The 16,525-nt window shown below is 36.6% G+C and overlaps 1 protein-coding gene across 8 annotated transcripts in view; it reads left to right on the plus strand.

Annotated features, from left to right (window-relative positions):
• The window catches only part of epn2 (epsin 2), a 72,235-nt gene extending 56,511 nt beyond the window's left edge, over nucleotides 1–15,724 (plus strand). For all 8 annotated transcript variants that reach the window (XM_072559897.1, XM_072559901.1, XM_072559898.1 and 5 more), the window contains 3 exons: nucleotides 1,144–1,239; nucleotides 5,881–6,099; nucleotides 9,951–15,724. In XM_072559897.1, the coding sequence (XP_072415998.1) occupies nucleotides 1,144–1,239; nucleotides 5,881–6,099; nucleotides 9,951–10,264 (629 nt within the window). In that variant the 3' untranslated portion in view covers nucleotides 10,265–15,724. The remainder of the gene's footprint in view (nucleotides 1–1,143; nucleotides 1,240–5,880; nucleotides 6,100–9,950) is intronic.
• Nucleotides 15,725–16,525: the final 801 nt, after the last annotated feature.

Here is a 16,525-nt window from a genome sequence, read left to right on the forward strand (position 1 = left end):
AAATGAGAGATTTCAGAACTCTGAAATTCAGAAGGATCTGGGCATCAATGGATGAATTGCAAAAAGGCTAATATGAAGGTATAGCAAGTAATAGGAAAGGTAATGGAATGTATTCTTCTTGGTGAGTGAAACAGAACCTAAAAAGAAAGTCATTATGCTTCTGTTATACAGGAGACTTGAGACCATATCTGGAGTACTGTGTACACTAGCCTCTGTGTATTTTAAGGAAGGACAAAATGTGTTGGAAGCAGCTCAGAACCTTATTGATTAGTAAGGGGATCAAAGATTATGGGGAGAAGTGAGGAGAATGGGTTTAAGAAAGAAATGATTGAATGGCAGAGCAGACTTTCTTGGCCAAATGGTCTAATTCTGTTCCTATAACTTATTAGGTTTAGTAGATTGCTAAAGCTGTGAAACAAGTTGTCTTATGAGGAAAGTTTGGATAAGTAAAAACATGTATTCACTGGAGTTTAGAAGAGTGAGCTGACCTGATTTAAGACTCGTCAGGGTCTTGTATGTTTCAGTGAGATAGATGTGGAAAGGATGTTTCCAATTGTGGGTGAATCTAGAACAAGGGGTCACCACTTAAAAATAAGGGGTTGCTCATTTAAAACAGACGAGGCAACTTTTTCTCTCTCATGCTCGTAAGTCTTTAGAACTCTTCCTAAAATTATGATGGAAAAGCAGAAACTTTCAGTGTTTTAAGATAAAGCTGAACAGATTCTTAGTAAGCAAGGGGTTGGAAGGTTATCAGCTATGATTCTATTAAATGATAGAGTGGGCTCAAAGGGCCAAATGTCCTACTCCAGCTCCTAATGTATCTGAATGTTTCTATGGAAATCACATCTCTCTGTTCTTGCTTAGCTATCTTATTGACAGCAACATTTTGCATTGTAATTTTTATCAATACTTTATCTTTTCATTTATTAAAGATAAATTAAAATTTTAAAAAGAATATCAGTTAGTCAGATTTAGGATGTAAATTCTTGAGGTTGGCATGTTGATTTTGACTATTCTAATTATTGATTTTCAGGAATGATTTGCAAAGTTAATATAGTATGGGGTCAATGAATCCTCCAATTTGAAGTAAATCCTAAATGAATATCTACTATGATTTCCCTTTTCTATTGCTTCCCAATGTAGGTGGTGCAACCTTTGACCCATTTAGCACATTAAATGGTGCAGCAAAGGATGACTTTGCAGATTTTGAAGACCTTCGAGCTTCATCAAAAAAAACAGGTAACAAGATATTTATCTTGTCTCAAGCACAGTTTTCCCTTTTAAACATGTTAATTTCTTGTTTCAGTGCGAGTGAAGTAAGCCTGCTATGTGTAATTCTAGTAGTCCATAGAGTGTATAACCCCGTATGGTGATTTATATTATTGGACATTAACACAGAAGATATCCCAAGCGTGCCATTTCCAATACACTTTTTTTTCCTCAAAGTAATTTGTTCTTTGACATACACTTATAAAATAAAACTTATTGAGAAACCATTGAACATGAATTTTAACTTGCCAAGTAAATGAAACCTGGACAAACTTGCAGCTTTTGTGGCTGTGTCCATATTGGAAAGAGTGAATGTTCAAAATATTAGATGGTGTGCAAGTTGAGTGAGTTGTCTGTCCTGAATTTGTGGAACTTTGAGTAATGTTGGAGCTGCATTCATCCAGGCTCCTTGGGAGTATTCCAACATGCCTTGTGCTTCATAAATAGACATGTTTTAGCAACCTAAAAAATGAGTGGCTTACTGCAGAATTCCTAGATCTGTGGTTGGAGTCACAGTACAATATGGCTGGTTTGGTTCAACTTCTAGTCACAGGGCAACTTCTGCAGTGATATCCTTGGACTGAGATGATTGACCTCCAGCAACTATAAGCATCTTCCTTTGCTGTGATTCCAACCAGTGGAGAGATAACCCTTGATTCCCATGGATTCTGATTTTACTGGGGCCCTTGATGCTGCACTTTTAAGTGGGTTATTAGTGAGACACTGCTGCTTGCTGGCACTGTCAACAATCCCTTCAATCAAGTTACTGACAATAGGATAGTAATTGGCCATGTTGGATTTGTCTTATGTTTTGCATACAAGATACTCCTGGACAGTTTTCCATATTTGTTGGGTAAATATTAGAAGTGGTGTTATGCCAGAATAGCTTGGCTAGAAGTGTGGCTAACTCTGGGGAGCAAAGGTCATCAGTACTGTTGCTGGAAGTTGGCTTCCCTTTCCCTTTATTTCTGATGTCCGCTATTCCTTGATATGAGAGAATCAAACTGACTGACAAGTGGTGTCTGATACTGGCAACCTCATGAGAGGGGCAAGATCATCATCTCCTTGGCACTTATGGTTGAATGTGTCTGTAATTGCTCCGCTTCAGCTTTTGCATTGATATGCTGGGATCTCCCATCACTGAAGATTGAGAATATTGGTGAGTAGTCACCTCTTATTAGTTGGTTAATTATCCACTACCATTTATGACTGGATGAGGAAAGTTTGCAGAATCTAAATCTGATTCATCAGTTGGTGAGAACTCGCAGTTCTGTCAGTCACATGCTGCTGTACTCCTGAGTAGTATCTTCACCAAATAAAATCACTTTTAGGTATGCCTGATGCTGCTTTTGGTTATAGCTGTTGGAGGTCAATCATCTCCGCTTTTGGTATGCCCACCTGCAGTCTTCATTGAATTAGGGTTGTTCCATCAGCTTAATGGTAATGTGGAGTATGAAACATGCTGGGCTGTAAGGTTAAAGTTTGTGTTTGAATAAAATACTTTTACAGCTTAATGGCCCACAATGCATCTTAGATAAGCAATTTTGAGTTCTTGGATCTGTTTGCAATTTATCCCATGTAGTTCAATAGCAGGATCACACAATACAATGAAGTGTATCCTCAATATGAAGACAGGCCTTTGTCTCCAGAAGGGTGATGCAGTAATCACTCCGACCAGTACTATATAGATAGCTGTATTTGTGACAGGCTGATTGATGAGGATGATGTTGGTGATTCTTTCCTCTTACTTGTTTCCTCACCACCTGCTGCTGACTCACCATAGCAGTTACATCCTCAAAGACTCAGCCAACTCAGGTCAGCAGTGTAGGGACCAAGAGTCTTGATGCTATAAAATTGAAGTTACCTCACCCAGAGTACATTTGAGTGGAAAAATACATGCTCGCAAAGAAACTGCCTCCTACCTGTATACCACTGTGCTGTCGCTTTGGCGGATCTGTCTTGCTGGTGTGACAGAAAATACCCAGAGATTGTGATGGTCTTGTGTGGGACACTAAGTTATGATTTAGTGATTACGGCTATGTTTGACTGTCGTTTCACCAGTCTCTGCAACAACTCTCCTAATTCTGGAAGCCCTCCGATATTATTAAGGAGGGCTTGGCAGAATTAACAGGACTGGATTTTCTGTCATTTCTGATGTCAGTCAATTCTAGGTGGTATCTGGTTTCAATTTTTTTAACCTTTTTTATGGTGGTTTACTGATAACTGAATGCCTTGCTGATTGATTTTAGAGGAAATTTAAGATCCAAACATCGTGTTGTGTATATGGAGTTTTCCTTCCCTAAGGCTTTTCTGGGAGTGCCTTTAAGAAAAAATATTGACAAAAGTTTGTTCATCATGGTGCAAGTGTTGCTTTTCTTAATTGAAGTAGAATAGGAATGAAGACAACCATTCAGAGGGTGTGTGGGCAAGATGTCTGAATTTTCACGACATGTGTTTGCGGCACTTTGGAGAACACTCCATTTCACTGATTTGGAAGGACTCCAGCAGAAGTAAATTAGATTACAATATTTAAAAGACATTTGGACAGGTACAAGAATAGGAAAGGTTTAGAGAGATATGGGCCCAACGCAGGCAGATGGAATTAGTTCAGTTTGGGAAACCTGGTTAGCATGGATGAGTTGGACAAAGGGTCTTTTACTATACTATATGACTCTTAAAACTCTATAGGTAATATTACTTGGATCTGAAGCAAGTGCTCATTACATGCCAGACTTTAAACATAATGTAAATAATTTGATGCAATGTTACATCTATAAGCAATATTTGCTGCTTTTAAAGTTGTATAATATTTCTTCGCATACTTAAAAATTACACATTTGAAGCCTACTGAATATTCCTATGCAATTGTTCCAGAACTAAAAGGTTTTCATATACTCCAATGCTAATTATATTATGACTTACTGGAAATCACTAGTGTCTTCCAAAAGGCTAAAGATTTTTAAAGTGCTTAAAATTCCCCAATTTACCTAACTTTCAGATTCCAATTAGTAGAAAACACGGGCCAGATTTCCGTACTATCAAAGACCCTCTCACTTATAATAAGTAGTTAGACTTAAGTTACAGTTAAACAGTCACCATATAATATTTCTAATTGAAATTCTGATTCCCTATCCCCTTATCAACTCCATTTTGGGCATTCAGAAAGGGAAGACTGGAAAAAACAGCTCACTAGTCTTCATTCCCAGATTCTCTGGCTGAGATGACTTTGAGTTTTGTATTAGTCAGCTCATTGCTTCAATCATCTTCCACTGATGCTTCCATTGGTTAGTAAGAGACTCAAGATGGTTAGTTCACTCATTAAAAAGTCTCTCAACTTTCAGTTAAAAGTCACAGTTTACAGCAACTGTTGCAGCAAAGATAAACTGAATGTTTTTCAGGTTTACAGTAGGTTTTGACTGCAGAGAATGGAGAGACTGCTCCCATGCTGGGGAAGAATGGAATACTTCTCCTGTCTTTCTCTCTCTTGTTCCAGCTCCAAGTTGTTCAGTTACCTAAGAATCAAATCTCTCAATTTTTAGCAGGTAAAAAGATCTCTGTTATTGACTATTACTGATCCATAGACACAGCAGCTTTTTGTTCCCAGCACAAGCTGCATCTGTACACCCCGTTGGCTCCAAATCATCTGCAGCTCCAGTTTCAGTTATTGCTTATTCAGCAGTTGTTAAAGGGTGTCAGGCTACTTGCTTTAAAAATTGCAGCTATGCTTTCAAATACTGCCTTCTCATTTCAATCCACAACAGTTAAAAACATCAATCAAAAAACAGTCTTTACAATTATAACAAGCTAAAGGTGTCCAGGTGTTATTACCAATGTTACATCAAATTTTGTACAAGTTGAGGAATTTATGACTCCTGAAGTTCAAGGAACATTTTTATTCTTACTAACTACTATTAAGAAACAATCTCTCCAATGAAGTTCTGTTTTGAATCAAAATGCTTGCAGCAGAGGCTTTTATCAGCAAATGCTGTCAATTGTTGAATTTAAATTTGAGATTCAAATCCAGGATGCAGTAAGCAGATTTGTTAATGCCTCAATGAAATATTCCAATTTGTGCATGCGCACTGAAAATGCATTAGCTGTAACCTCGCCAGCTCTCAAAAGATGTTTAGGGTGATGGCGTTTTGGGCATAGAAGTGTGTCAGTGTGTCAAAAATATTAACTTATGCCTGTTGACTTGTACCAATTTTGGCATTTCTCACTATAAAAAGTGTCTATACTGTACAGCTTTCCAACCATAAATGCTGTTTCTGTGTTTAGACGATCAATGGTCATTATCACTAAGCACAAGTTAAATATAGAAGCTGGCAAAGTATTGTGTAGATTGTAATTAAATGTTTGATCCTGTACTTTATAGTGCATGTAGTATTTGTCAGCCTTATTAATACCTGCAGAAAACTTAGAATTATAGTGAAAATGCAGTGTTAGGCTGCAGTTGATTGTAAATTCACATTACTATACAGACCAGTGGCAATATATAAAACAAAAATTGAAAAATTACCCTAGCATTTGATGGTTCTGCATCCTCTACTATACAATCAACTGAAGTTTTTTTAATAATTTTGAAGTTGATCAATTTTTATTTTATTTCAGGTGAGACTGACCTGTTGGAAGAAAATTCTAAACCCAGTGGTTCAGTTAGTCCAGATTTATTTGATTCAGCACTTCCTAGTTCAGCACCATCAAAGCAAACAACAGCTCGAAAAACACCAGAGTCCTTTCTGGGCCCTAATGCAGCTTTAGTGAATCTGGATTCCCTGGTATCCAAGCCTGTGCAACCTTCCAGTATATCAAATCCTTTCCTGGCTTCAGGTATGCATTTCAGAAATGTTTTTGCAAATTGAACTGGGATACTGATTCTGGAAAGTAGTGGTGATGCTCTTCAGCTTACAATTTTTAAGATTTTGCCAAAATAGTTTTGAGGTTTTGATCCAGAGCTTGATTTCTTTTATTTGAGAGGTTTGAGAATATCTTAGAATTTAGCTTTTGTTCTTGTAGAGTTCATACCAGCATTCAACAATATTTTCAGTATGATGGCTTCCAATAGTGTTGTTACACAAATTGAAAAATGTTGGTCTTTTTCCATCGTATCTGAGACATTTTTGGTATGTTTATCCAACAATAGCTCTGGTTCCTTCCAAATCAATAAATCATAAATTCTCTACCCATAGCATATCTGTAGACACTGTGGAGAATGTAAGGGAAATAACTTTTGAGGCTTGTGTTGCTCAAAAGGGGATGGTGGGTGCTGAAAGCCTTCTGCTGTAGTGGCTTTTTGTCAGAACCAGGGGTTCTCCTGGCTGTATCTGGTTGAGGGTGTCAGACGGGTAGGACGTTTAGAGGGGGTTCGACAAGGTTATAAGACGGGATGATGAGGCTGCAAGAGTTGAGGGGCAAGAGGGAGGCTGCAAAGAAGAAAAAACAGCATTAAACATACCAATGAATGAAGCCAACTAACTGGAAAAACTTAAAATTGCTGAGGCAATGAATTCCTGACAAAAAAAATTTGCAAAGCCTAGTTTTAAGCTCAAGAACTACAGTACTTAGAAAATGTAATGGGCCCTACACTGATGAATGCTGTCAATTGTTTAATTTAAATTTGAGATTAAAATCCAGGATGCAGTAAGCAGGTTTGTTAATGCCTCATCGAAATATTCCAATTTGTGCATGCGCACTGAAAATGCATTAGCTGTAACCCCACCAGCTCGCAAAAGATGTTCAGGGTGATGGCTTTTTGGGCATAGAAGTGTGTCAAAAATATTAACTTATGCCTGTTTACTTGTACCAATTTAAATATTGTGGTGTCTAGGAAGTTGATGTTTTCCACGTGTTGTGGCTTCAATTAACTGGAGCGCTAATAAGGATATTCTTGAATTTCTCTAATTCTGCTGCTTTGAGAGTTTAAAATTTCACATGTCAGCACAAAGCTGGAATAATATGGAGGTAGGATTGTTTGCTTTCTTATGGGATGTTTGTGTTTTTTAAACTGTATGAAGGCTGTTTGCCTAACATATATTTTAGATCGCCAGAGGCTACTTACCCATTTATACTTAGAACATAGAACAATACAGTGCAGAACAGGCCCTTCGGCCCTCAATGTTGCGCCAACCTGTGAATTAATCTAAGCCCATCACTCTACACTATCCCAACATCATCCATATGTTTATCTAAGGACTGTTTAATTGCCCCTAATATGGCTGAGTTAACTATGTTAGTAGGCAGGGCATTCCACACCCTTACCACTCTGAGTAAAGAACCTGCCTCTGACATCTGTTTTAAATCTATCACCCCTCAATTTGCAGCTATGCCCCCTCATACAAGCTGACATAATCATCCTAGGAAAAAGACTATCACTGTCCACCCTATCTAATCTTTTGATAATCTTGTATGTCTCTATTAAATCCCCTCTTAGCTGCCTTCTTTCCAATGAGAACTGACACAAGTCCCTCAGCCTTTCCTCATAAAACCTTCACTCCAGACCAGGAACATCCTGGTAAATCTCCCCTCTACCTTTTTCCAATGCTTTCACATCCTTCCAGTATTGGGGCGACCAGAACTGTACACAATATTTCAAGCGAGGCCGAACTAGCGTTTTGTACAGTTGCAGAATGACATCACAGCTCTGGATTCCAATCCCTCTACTAATAAAACCTAACAAACTGTATGTCGTCTTAACAGCACTGTCAACCTGGGTGGCAACTTTCCGGGATGGACACAAAGATTCTGCTGCACATCACACTACCAAGAATCTTTCCATTGACACAGTATTCTGCCTTCCTGTTATTCTTCCCAAAGTGGATCACCCCTCATTTATCTGCATTGAACTCCATTTGCTACCTTTCTGCCCAGTTCTGCAGTTTATCCAATCCTCCCTGTAACCTGCAATATTCTTCCACACTGTCCACCACTCCAACGACTTTAGTATCACCTGCAAATTTATCCATCCACCTAAACCTGAGTCCAAGTCGTTTCTAAAAATGACAAACAGCAATGGTCCCAAAACAGATCCTTGTGGCACACCACTAGTAACCGGACTCCAGGCTGAATATTTTCCATCAACCACTACTCATGGCCGCCTTACAGAAAGCCAGTTTCTAATTCAAACTGCTAAATCACCTTCAATCCCATGCCTCCGCATTTTCTCCAATAGCCTATCATGTGGAACCTTATCAAAGCCTTTTACTGAAGTCCATGTACACCATGTCAACTGCCCCACCCTCATCGACATGCTTGGTTACCTTCTCAAAAGACTCAGTGAGGTTTGTGAGACACGACTTGCCCCTGACAAATCCATGTTAACTATTTCCAGTCAAATTGTTGCTTGCTCGACTATTATAAATCCTATCTCATAGTCCTTTCCAAAACCTTTGCTACAACAGATGTAAGGCTCACTGGTCTATAATTACCTGGATCATCTCTACCTCCCTTCTGGAACAGGGGCACAACATTTGCAATCCTCCAGTCATCTGGTACTGAACCTGTAGACAATGATGACTCAAAGATAAAGGCCAAAGGACCGACCATCTTCTCCCTAGCTTCCCAGAGAACACTCTGAAAAATCCCATCAGGCACAAGGGACTTATCTACTTTCACACCTTCTAGAATTGAAACACCTCCTCCTTACTAACCTCAATCCTATCAAGTATAATAGAATCTGTCTTCTCCTTTACAATATTCTCCTTTTTCCAAGTGAAAACCGATGAGAAATATTCGCTTAGCACCTCTCCAATCTCGCCAGGATCCACACACAACTTCCCACTTCTGTCTTTTGACAGACCCTTTTCTTACCCTAGTCATCCTTTTATTGCTCACATATCTATATAAAACTTTAGGCTTATCCTTTATTCTACCTGCTAAAGTCTTGCTCTTCTTAACTCTTTTAAATCCTTCCTGGCTACTCTGTGACTCTCCATCGCCTCATTTGAACCATCTTGACTCAAATCTTTAACTTGCACTCAATATTATGGTGCCTGACAATCCCGAATGTACTCTAAATCTGGCACTTAACATGATTCAGGTTATTTTTCGTTCAAGACAAATTGAAATAAAGGATATTTGCATTGATTGCTGTTTTATTCTGAAATGGATTTGGGCTTCCATAACAAACCCTTGTGTTATTTCCACCAATTTCTCCCTAGTCCATAATTGACCATTTTCTCAAGCTGAACCAGACTCTATATATTACTGGATCCCAGCAAACTTTTAACTTTAAATGCATAAACTGCCTACTTTCAGTTTTCTAACAATTATGTTTGCACTTTCCTGTCTTCTGCTTTGTGTTTCCAGGCATGGAAAATAATCCAAAGTATGTGGATGAGAATTGAAATTCGTAAACTTGCAATGTACACTATAAATGCAAAAGTGCATTACCATTGTAAATGAAATTCTGATTTGAGTGACTATAACCCAGATGGGTTTCTTGTACTTCTAATCTGCAGTATATTTAAAATTCAGAAATGGTTAAATTCTTCAAGAAAAGTAGAGTACTTAGCAATTCTGTTTATTACTTAATGTAAAGCCAAATAAAAGTGAGACCATTTTGTTAGTATAAAGATAGAAAATGATTGGAAATTCTTGCAAAGATTGTAAGTTAATATTATAATTTTTGTTTAGATGTCTTAAAATCTAAATTTATTTTATTGATTTTCATTTTCTTTTTCTAGCGCCAGTCCAGGTCACTCAGATTAATCCCTTTCAAATTAATCAGCCACAGCCTCCTACATTGAACCAAATGCGAGCAAGTCCTTTGATGGCCTCAGGACAGACTACGTTTGGCACCTTACCCGCAGTCAGTATGGAGCCGATGCCACACACCTCTATGTCAGCACCAGTGGCAATGGGAATGGTTCCGGTACCTGTTATTGGTCGAACGGGTACAGGAATGAACATTGCTGGAGCAATGCCCCAGCCACTTATAACAACAGGCATCCCTCCACCTACATCCCAGACCTCCACGACTAATCCTTTCCTATTATAAAATACCAGAGGAAATGTCTTCATTACAGAGAAAAACCTTAGATAGGAGTGTGGCTAGCTAAGTTAAATGTATTCTAGACTGCAATATGGCTGTGGTGAGGAAACCTTCACAGTAAGTTTGGGTTTTTGCTGTGTTGGTTTTCATGAAGTGTATATCTACAGTGGTTACTTTACACTATTTTCTAAAGAAGCTATTTGCTGCCAATGGAGGTATCATATGGTGACTGAACATGTAGTTGAACGTTAGTATTGTGAATTTAATATTCACATCTAATGAATCCTCCAATCCTTAAGTGCATATTATAGTTTGTCCAAAGGTAACATAGTGTTTTGTGTGGTATAATCACTGTTTTGCATATTTCACAAGTCACCTGACTTATTGACCTGTTTAAAGAATGTTCGACAGGCCACAATGACTGTTTTCAGGAGTTAGAAATTTGCTTCCTAATCATAAAAACAAAAATGGAATTAACCAAAATCAGAATATCAATAAGCCTACAAACCCTGATTTCCTAGCTGATGGATTGAAAATAATTTTACACACCTGTTCATAGCAGTAAGGCGTTTTTAGTCATGCTATCTTCTGAATAGGCTGTCACAAAATTGCTTTAGAATTTGGACTCTTGCATGCATCTTTTAATTGCTATTTGAAGTAATATTCTTGGCAGTAGATTCTATTTAAGCAGAAGGTATCAGTTATTGTTCAGTATTAATAGTACTGATAGGATTGAAATTCCTTGTAAAATTGTGATTATTAAATATTGCAAATGATGAACAAACCATTTACACAGTAACTTGGTGGAGATTGTTTTTAAGTGGAAGAAAGCTGCATGCATTAGTCTTTTTCTGTTATTGAAATCTAAGATTTGCTAATGATGACAATGGCTATTCTCTAGAATATTTAAAAACACTTGTCTACATGAAAGGTTGTAGTATTCACCATTGTTAATGAAACTGAGTAGAGATTAGTAAAATAGAATTTAAAAAAGAAAATGTACATCTGTGTAATTTTGAAATCTAGGTGCTTATTTTGTTTTATTTCTTTTAGATTTTACTAAGTAAAGCAACCATTAAGCTAATTCAGACTCAACATTGGTATATGCAGTTAATCCTGTATATTTTGCACAGCTTTTTTTAAATAGATGAGTCTTCATGTAAGGGTTAAATAGCCACATTTTAGAGTCTGTAATTTGCAACCATGTTGTAGTTTACAAGTTTTATGCTATTTTTAATCTTTGTGTAGGGATTTTGGTAAGATTTTGCAACCGTGTTTTTTATCTGCTTTAAAACATTGTGTTGACAGGTGCCATGAAATGTGCGGTCCAAATTGTATCTTTGCTTCATTGTTGAGTTAAGATTAAGCTCTACATTTTAGAAAGAGAAAAAGGAATCCAGTCATGAGAGTTTATTTGTCTGTTGTTTTAAATGTGTCATGTTGGTTCAACACACAGGACATAGCAGTTTATAAAGTTTCATAATGAAATTTGAAAATAAGTTTTTTTTTAATATATGGATGACCAGATGTGTATGTAAGAATAAATTGCTATGCAGAGAAGATAAGTAGCCCTAGGTTGGTATTTTAGTAACTAAAAGGGGCTGATTACAGTGATCAATCCATGCACTGCTTTTAATGAATGAGGAATTTTTCTCTTATGAAGACAAGTGGGTTAGGACAACCGAGAGTTTTTCAGAGTTTGAGTTTTTTTTGAGGGGGGGCTAAGTAATGAGTTTTGTAGACTTGACCAACAGCACATTAGTATTGTTTTAAAGGGAAAATGAAAAGCTTGGATTTAGTTTACTCATTCAAATTAGTTTACTTCCATAAGAAGAAAAACAATAGCCTTCATCTTTATAGCATTTATTAAGTAATAAAAATGTGTCTTGGAGTGGTTTACAGGGTAGTGGATAATAAGCAGTCTGGCATTATAATGGTGATGATCAGCACTTCTTCAATGTATTTCCACTTCACATTTCTTCCAGTAACATTTGACATGCACGTAGAAGATTTCATACCCCCACTGGATAGCTATCGTAAATAATCTGTTGCTTTTTTTTTTCTCGCTCAGATCTATATTCAGAAGTGTAATTTTTTTGTGTGTTACCTGTCATCCAGATTGAAATGAAATGCAGAGATCCGACTGATTTTTATTTTGCTTAGATAGAGGCAACAGGCTGTGAAGAAGAAACTACTCGCAGTAAATATTTTAAAGTATGGAAATAAAAAAGCAAAAGTGCTGAAGAAACTCATAACTGGCAGCATTTGTTAAGAGGAAAGCAGTTAATGTTTCGAGTCCAATATGAATACTACAGAATTAGCCATGTTGGACTCAATACCAACTCTGTTTCTCTTTCAATAGTACTCCCAGACCTACTAAGTTTCTCTAGCATTAGGTCTTTTTATTTCAGGTTTCAGCAATTGCATTATTTGCTTTTATTTAAAATATGGATGTGGAATAATTGTTCATGTCAAACTAATTTCTTTAGTTTTAGCATATACAGACTACAGTGTGCACCTTATATTTTTAAAGTCCTTACTGTCAATACAAGTAGAGAAATTATATAACTCTCGAATTTTCCAGTTTTCTAAATACAAATATTGCTTCTCAAGTTACTTTCACACACGTGTGCATTTTTTAATCAAAGTGGTGATCTGCATACCAAACACACAAATGTCCTGTACATATTTCATGCAAAGCAAATTCATGTGGATTGTGACCCTGTTCAATCTGCCATATGTTTATATTATACGAGTCAAGATATTTTGAATTTGTGTTCTTCGAGTTCTAGCAAGTGTGAGAGTATGCATGTTAAGAGTGCATCTGCGACTTGTATAGTCTTGCATTTAGTCACTAAAATTTATACAAAGCTTCTGGTAAGATTTGTATCTACAACTGTTTTCATTATGTACTGTAAAAACTTACTGTCATTCTATTACATAACTGCATCAGTGTAAATGTAGTCTGTCATCTGCAACTTGTATAATTTCATATGTACTGTAGTTATGTATTTTACTACAGGGAGCTGTACAGTAGGTATTTGATCAATAGCATAGTTAATACTTTCTAAATGCGCATCCTGACTATTCAATATTCCTTACCACATTATGAATTAAGTAAGCCATAGAACTGGAAAATCAAAGAGAGGCCTCACACAGTTGAAACCTACATGAATTGCCCTTGCTGAAATGAAGGCTAACACTACATCCACACGTTTGTCTTTCTCTTTTCACATGTTCTAATTTATTCTTCAGTCATTTTCAGTTGCTACTTCAGTTTTGACTGTTTTCTGTAGTAACTCACTTATTTGTGATGGATCAAGCCAAACCCATTTTCATGCATTCCTCCAAAGCATGAAGTTAGATCTCTTTGAGTGATTGTTCTTGCCCAGTTTCTCACCAGGTTTTAGGAAATCCTGGAAAGTAGTTCCAAGGCTAAAAGTTCCTCCAAAATGCATTATTTTACATTTGCTGGCCATGGCAATTTTCATGTGTGGTATGGACCCATTTAGAAATAAACTCTTTGTTAGTCAAAGTGCAAAACATAATATTTCTGTGATTAGATATGCTTGACTCATAATGGAGTTAGGCAGAAAAGTAGAGTTGAGGATACAATTGGATCAGCCATGACCTTATAAATGATGAAACATGCTTTAGAAGCCAAATGATCGACAACTACTTTTCTCTTAACATCCAAGGTCATCCTTGTGTATTTGTTTATAGCTGTGTATCCACATTTTGCTAATTTGCATATTTACACCAAATATGTAATTATATTGGAGAAAACCTAGGTAAGTGTGAACAATGTGGTCGACTACTTTAGTGAATCCGAAAAGGCTCCTACAAAATACTTTGCATGGAGATGTTTATAGGAACTAGGTTCCAGAAAACTACTTAATTGCCCCATCGGAAGGCAGAAAGGAAATGATTTGTGCTCACATTGAGCAACAAAGTCACAGAAAAACTACCTCAGCCATCAGTACGTTTTCATTGTTTGCACTCCTTCACAAATAAAAATCATTTGTAATAGTTCCTGTTGAGGTTTATTGGTGTCGGATACAATATGTGCTAATTTTAATTACTTTAATTCCATTCTCTGCATTCATATTTAGAAACCTTCACACCAACTTGCAAGGCCTTTTAATTGAGATGAAGTAGAAGTATCTTTTACTAAAAGATTATATGAAAGTTGCATATTCAGAAAAACTACATTTGCATTAATTATAATGCAGAAATTTTGCAAAATAGAGTAAAAACACTTTCTAGAATATATTAATATACCTTTTTAACTTTTATGAGCATGTGAGTGTGTATTTTAATCACATCCTCTCTCTCTCGGTCTCTCAAGTTATGTACCGTGCATCATTCAGAAAGTATGTAAGCATTCTGTCTCTGAGTTCATCACCCTAATATAAAAAAGTGCTTGTGGGTGACTTACTCCACATTGCTGAATGAAGACATAGCTGAAAACAGTAAATTAGAGTTGCAGACCTGGTGGCAAACTAGTGTCTCTGCCTCTGCCTTGGAACACTTCTGTACATTGAAATCCTAAACAGCTCAAAATGTTTCAAATGCAAGTATATCAGATCCTTTTTGGAATTAATACATTGAATAACATGGCAAATGTTATTTTTTTGCACATAATTGAAAACTTTGGTTTCCTTCAAAACACAGCACTCTGCATGTACAGTCCTCTGCACGATACCAGGATTCATCTCCATGCCTTGGTTTCAAAGAGTTCCGTACTGAAAATAAAGTTCCACTTTATTCAGCATGAGTTAGTAATCCATTTAATCTGGCTGATGAATTTTTAGGCCTTCCTGTTACTGTACACTCCAAGCAAGTGAATTCATGCTATTTGTGCTATTGTTAATACTTTGGTATGTGCTTGCTGTAATACAGGTTGGATTCATTGTTAATTCTAATTATTAACTGTGAACTGATGCATTCTTCAAGTACCACCAAACCATTATCTTGAAATTTACATTTTTTTTTAAAATGGAGAATTTTGTTTGGTGGGAATTAGAGGGAATACACACTTGTATAGTACTAAGGCAAGCAAATCATTTGAGGCTTTCATTGAAGTGTTTAGTGGAGGGACTGGAACGTTTTAATTTTCCAGTTATTTGGCTTACTTTAAGGCAATGGATAACTACTTTTAAAGAAATGAGGACTACTGCACATGGTGAGTAACCTACCTTTCTCGTGTATTATGTTCTGTATATCTACCAAACTCCTTCATGATGCTGGAAGCAGGCTGCTTTTTATGGTATTGTGCTCAACTGTCATTACTGTATAATATAATTTATCATTTGTACTATTGTAACATATGTTCTGTATTTTATTTTCTATGTAATGGTTTTGTAGCAATTCACACAAAATCTTATTGTTTATGCCATTTGAACAGCAGAAAAGATCCAGGGGCCTGTTGCTTAAATGATGAAATTAAATTGTTGGTATCTGTTACTATGGTTTGCATATGTCACTTATTTTCCATAAGAAATGTATATTTTATATTGCTAAAGGTTACTAATTTTGTGCAAATTCCACATTTGTTATACCGTAACTATGTAATGCCACATTATACGCATATAAAACTGCAGTATTGACAATTGAACAGTAATTGCAAGTGTTAGACAGTGGCGTTAACAGATGTTATGCTTGGGGCAATGAAATACAATAGTGATTGCACTCCAAAGGAAATAATTTATTATGATTTGATGTGAGACATCCTCAATGTGATGAGTTGCTGGCAAACTTTAAAGACTATGCTATGTAAATCCTGGCCAGTGAAAGTTTGTTTTATATTTCGGCCTGTATTTTCATTATAGCCAAGTGACCTGCCATGCTAATTTCATAAACCACTCAAATTGTTAGGATAGTCATATTTTCTGAAAAGGTCTGTGTTTACTCTAAGTGATTTCTTTAAATAAAGATCACATGAAGAACCTTTAACTAAATTTACTCCACCTTCAGGAACACATGTTCCTGAAACTCTTGCATTCAGCAGCCTTATAGGATGCTTCCTGACAGACACGTTTTTAAAACTTTTGTTTTTGACCCTTTCTCTTACTAACTACTAAACCACTTTGGACTTTTGCCTGAAACTTTGAGACAGCTCACTAGCAGTACCACTAGTACAGATCGTTTCTCTCTGATTGGCCTGCTTTTTTGGGGGGGGGGAAATGAAGTCATACAATTCCTTATTGATAAGCCATTTATATTGCCTATTAAAAGATCTCAAGACAACGAAGAGCATGAAACATT

Source organism: Chiloscyllium punctatum, chromosome 40 (genome assembly GCF_047496795.1).
Source record: "Chiloscyllium punctatum isolate Juve2018m chromosome 40, sChiPun1.3, whole genome shotgun sequence".
NCBI lineage: Eukaryota > Metazoa > Chordata > Chondrichthyes > Orectolobiformes > Hemiscylliidae > Chiloscyllium > Chiloscyllium punctatum.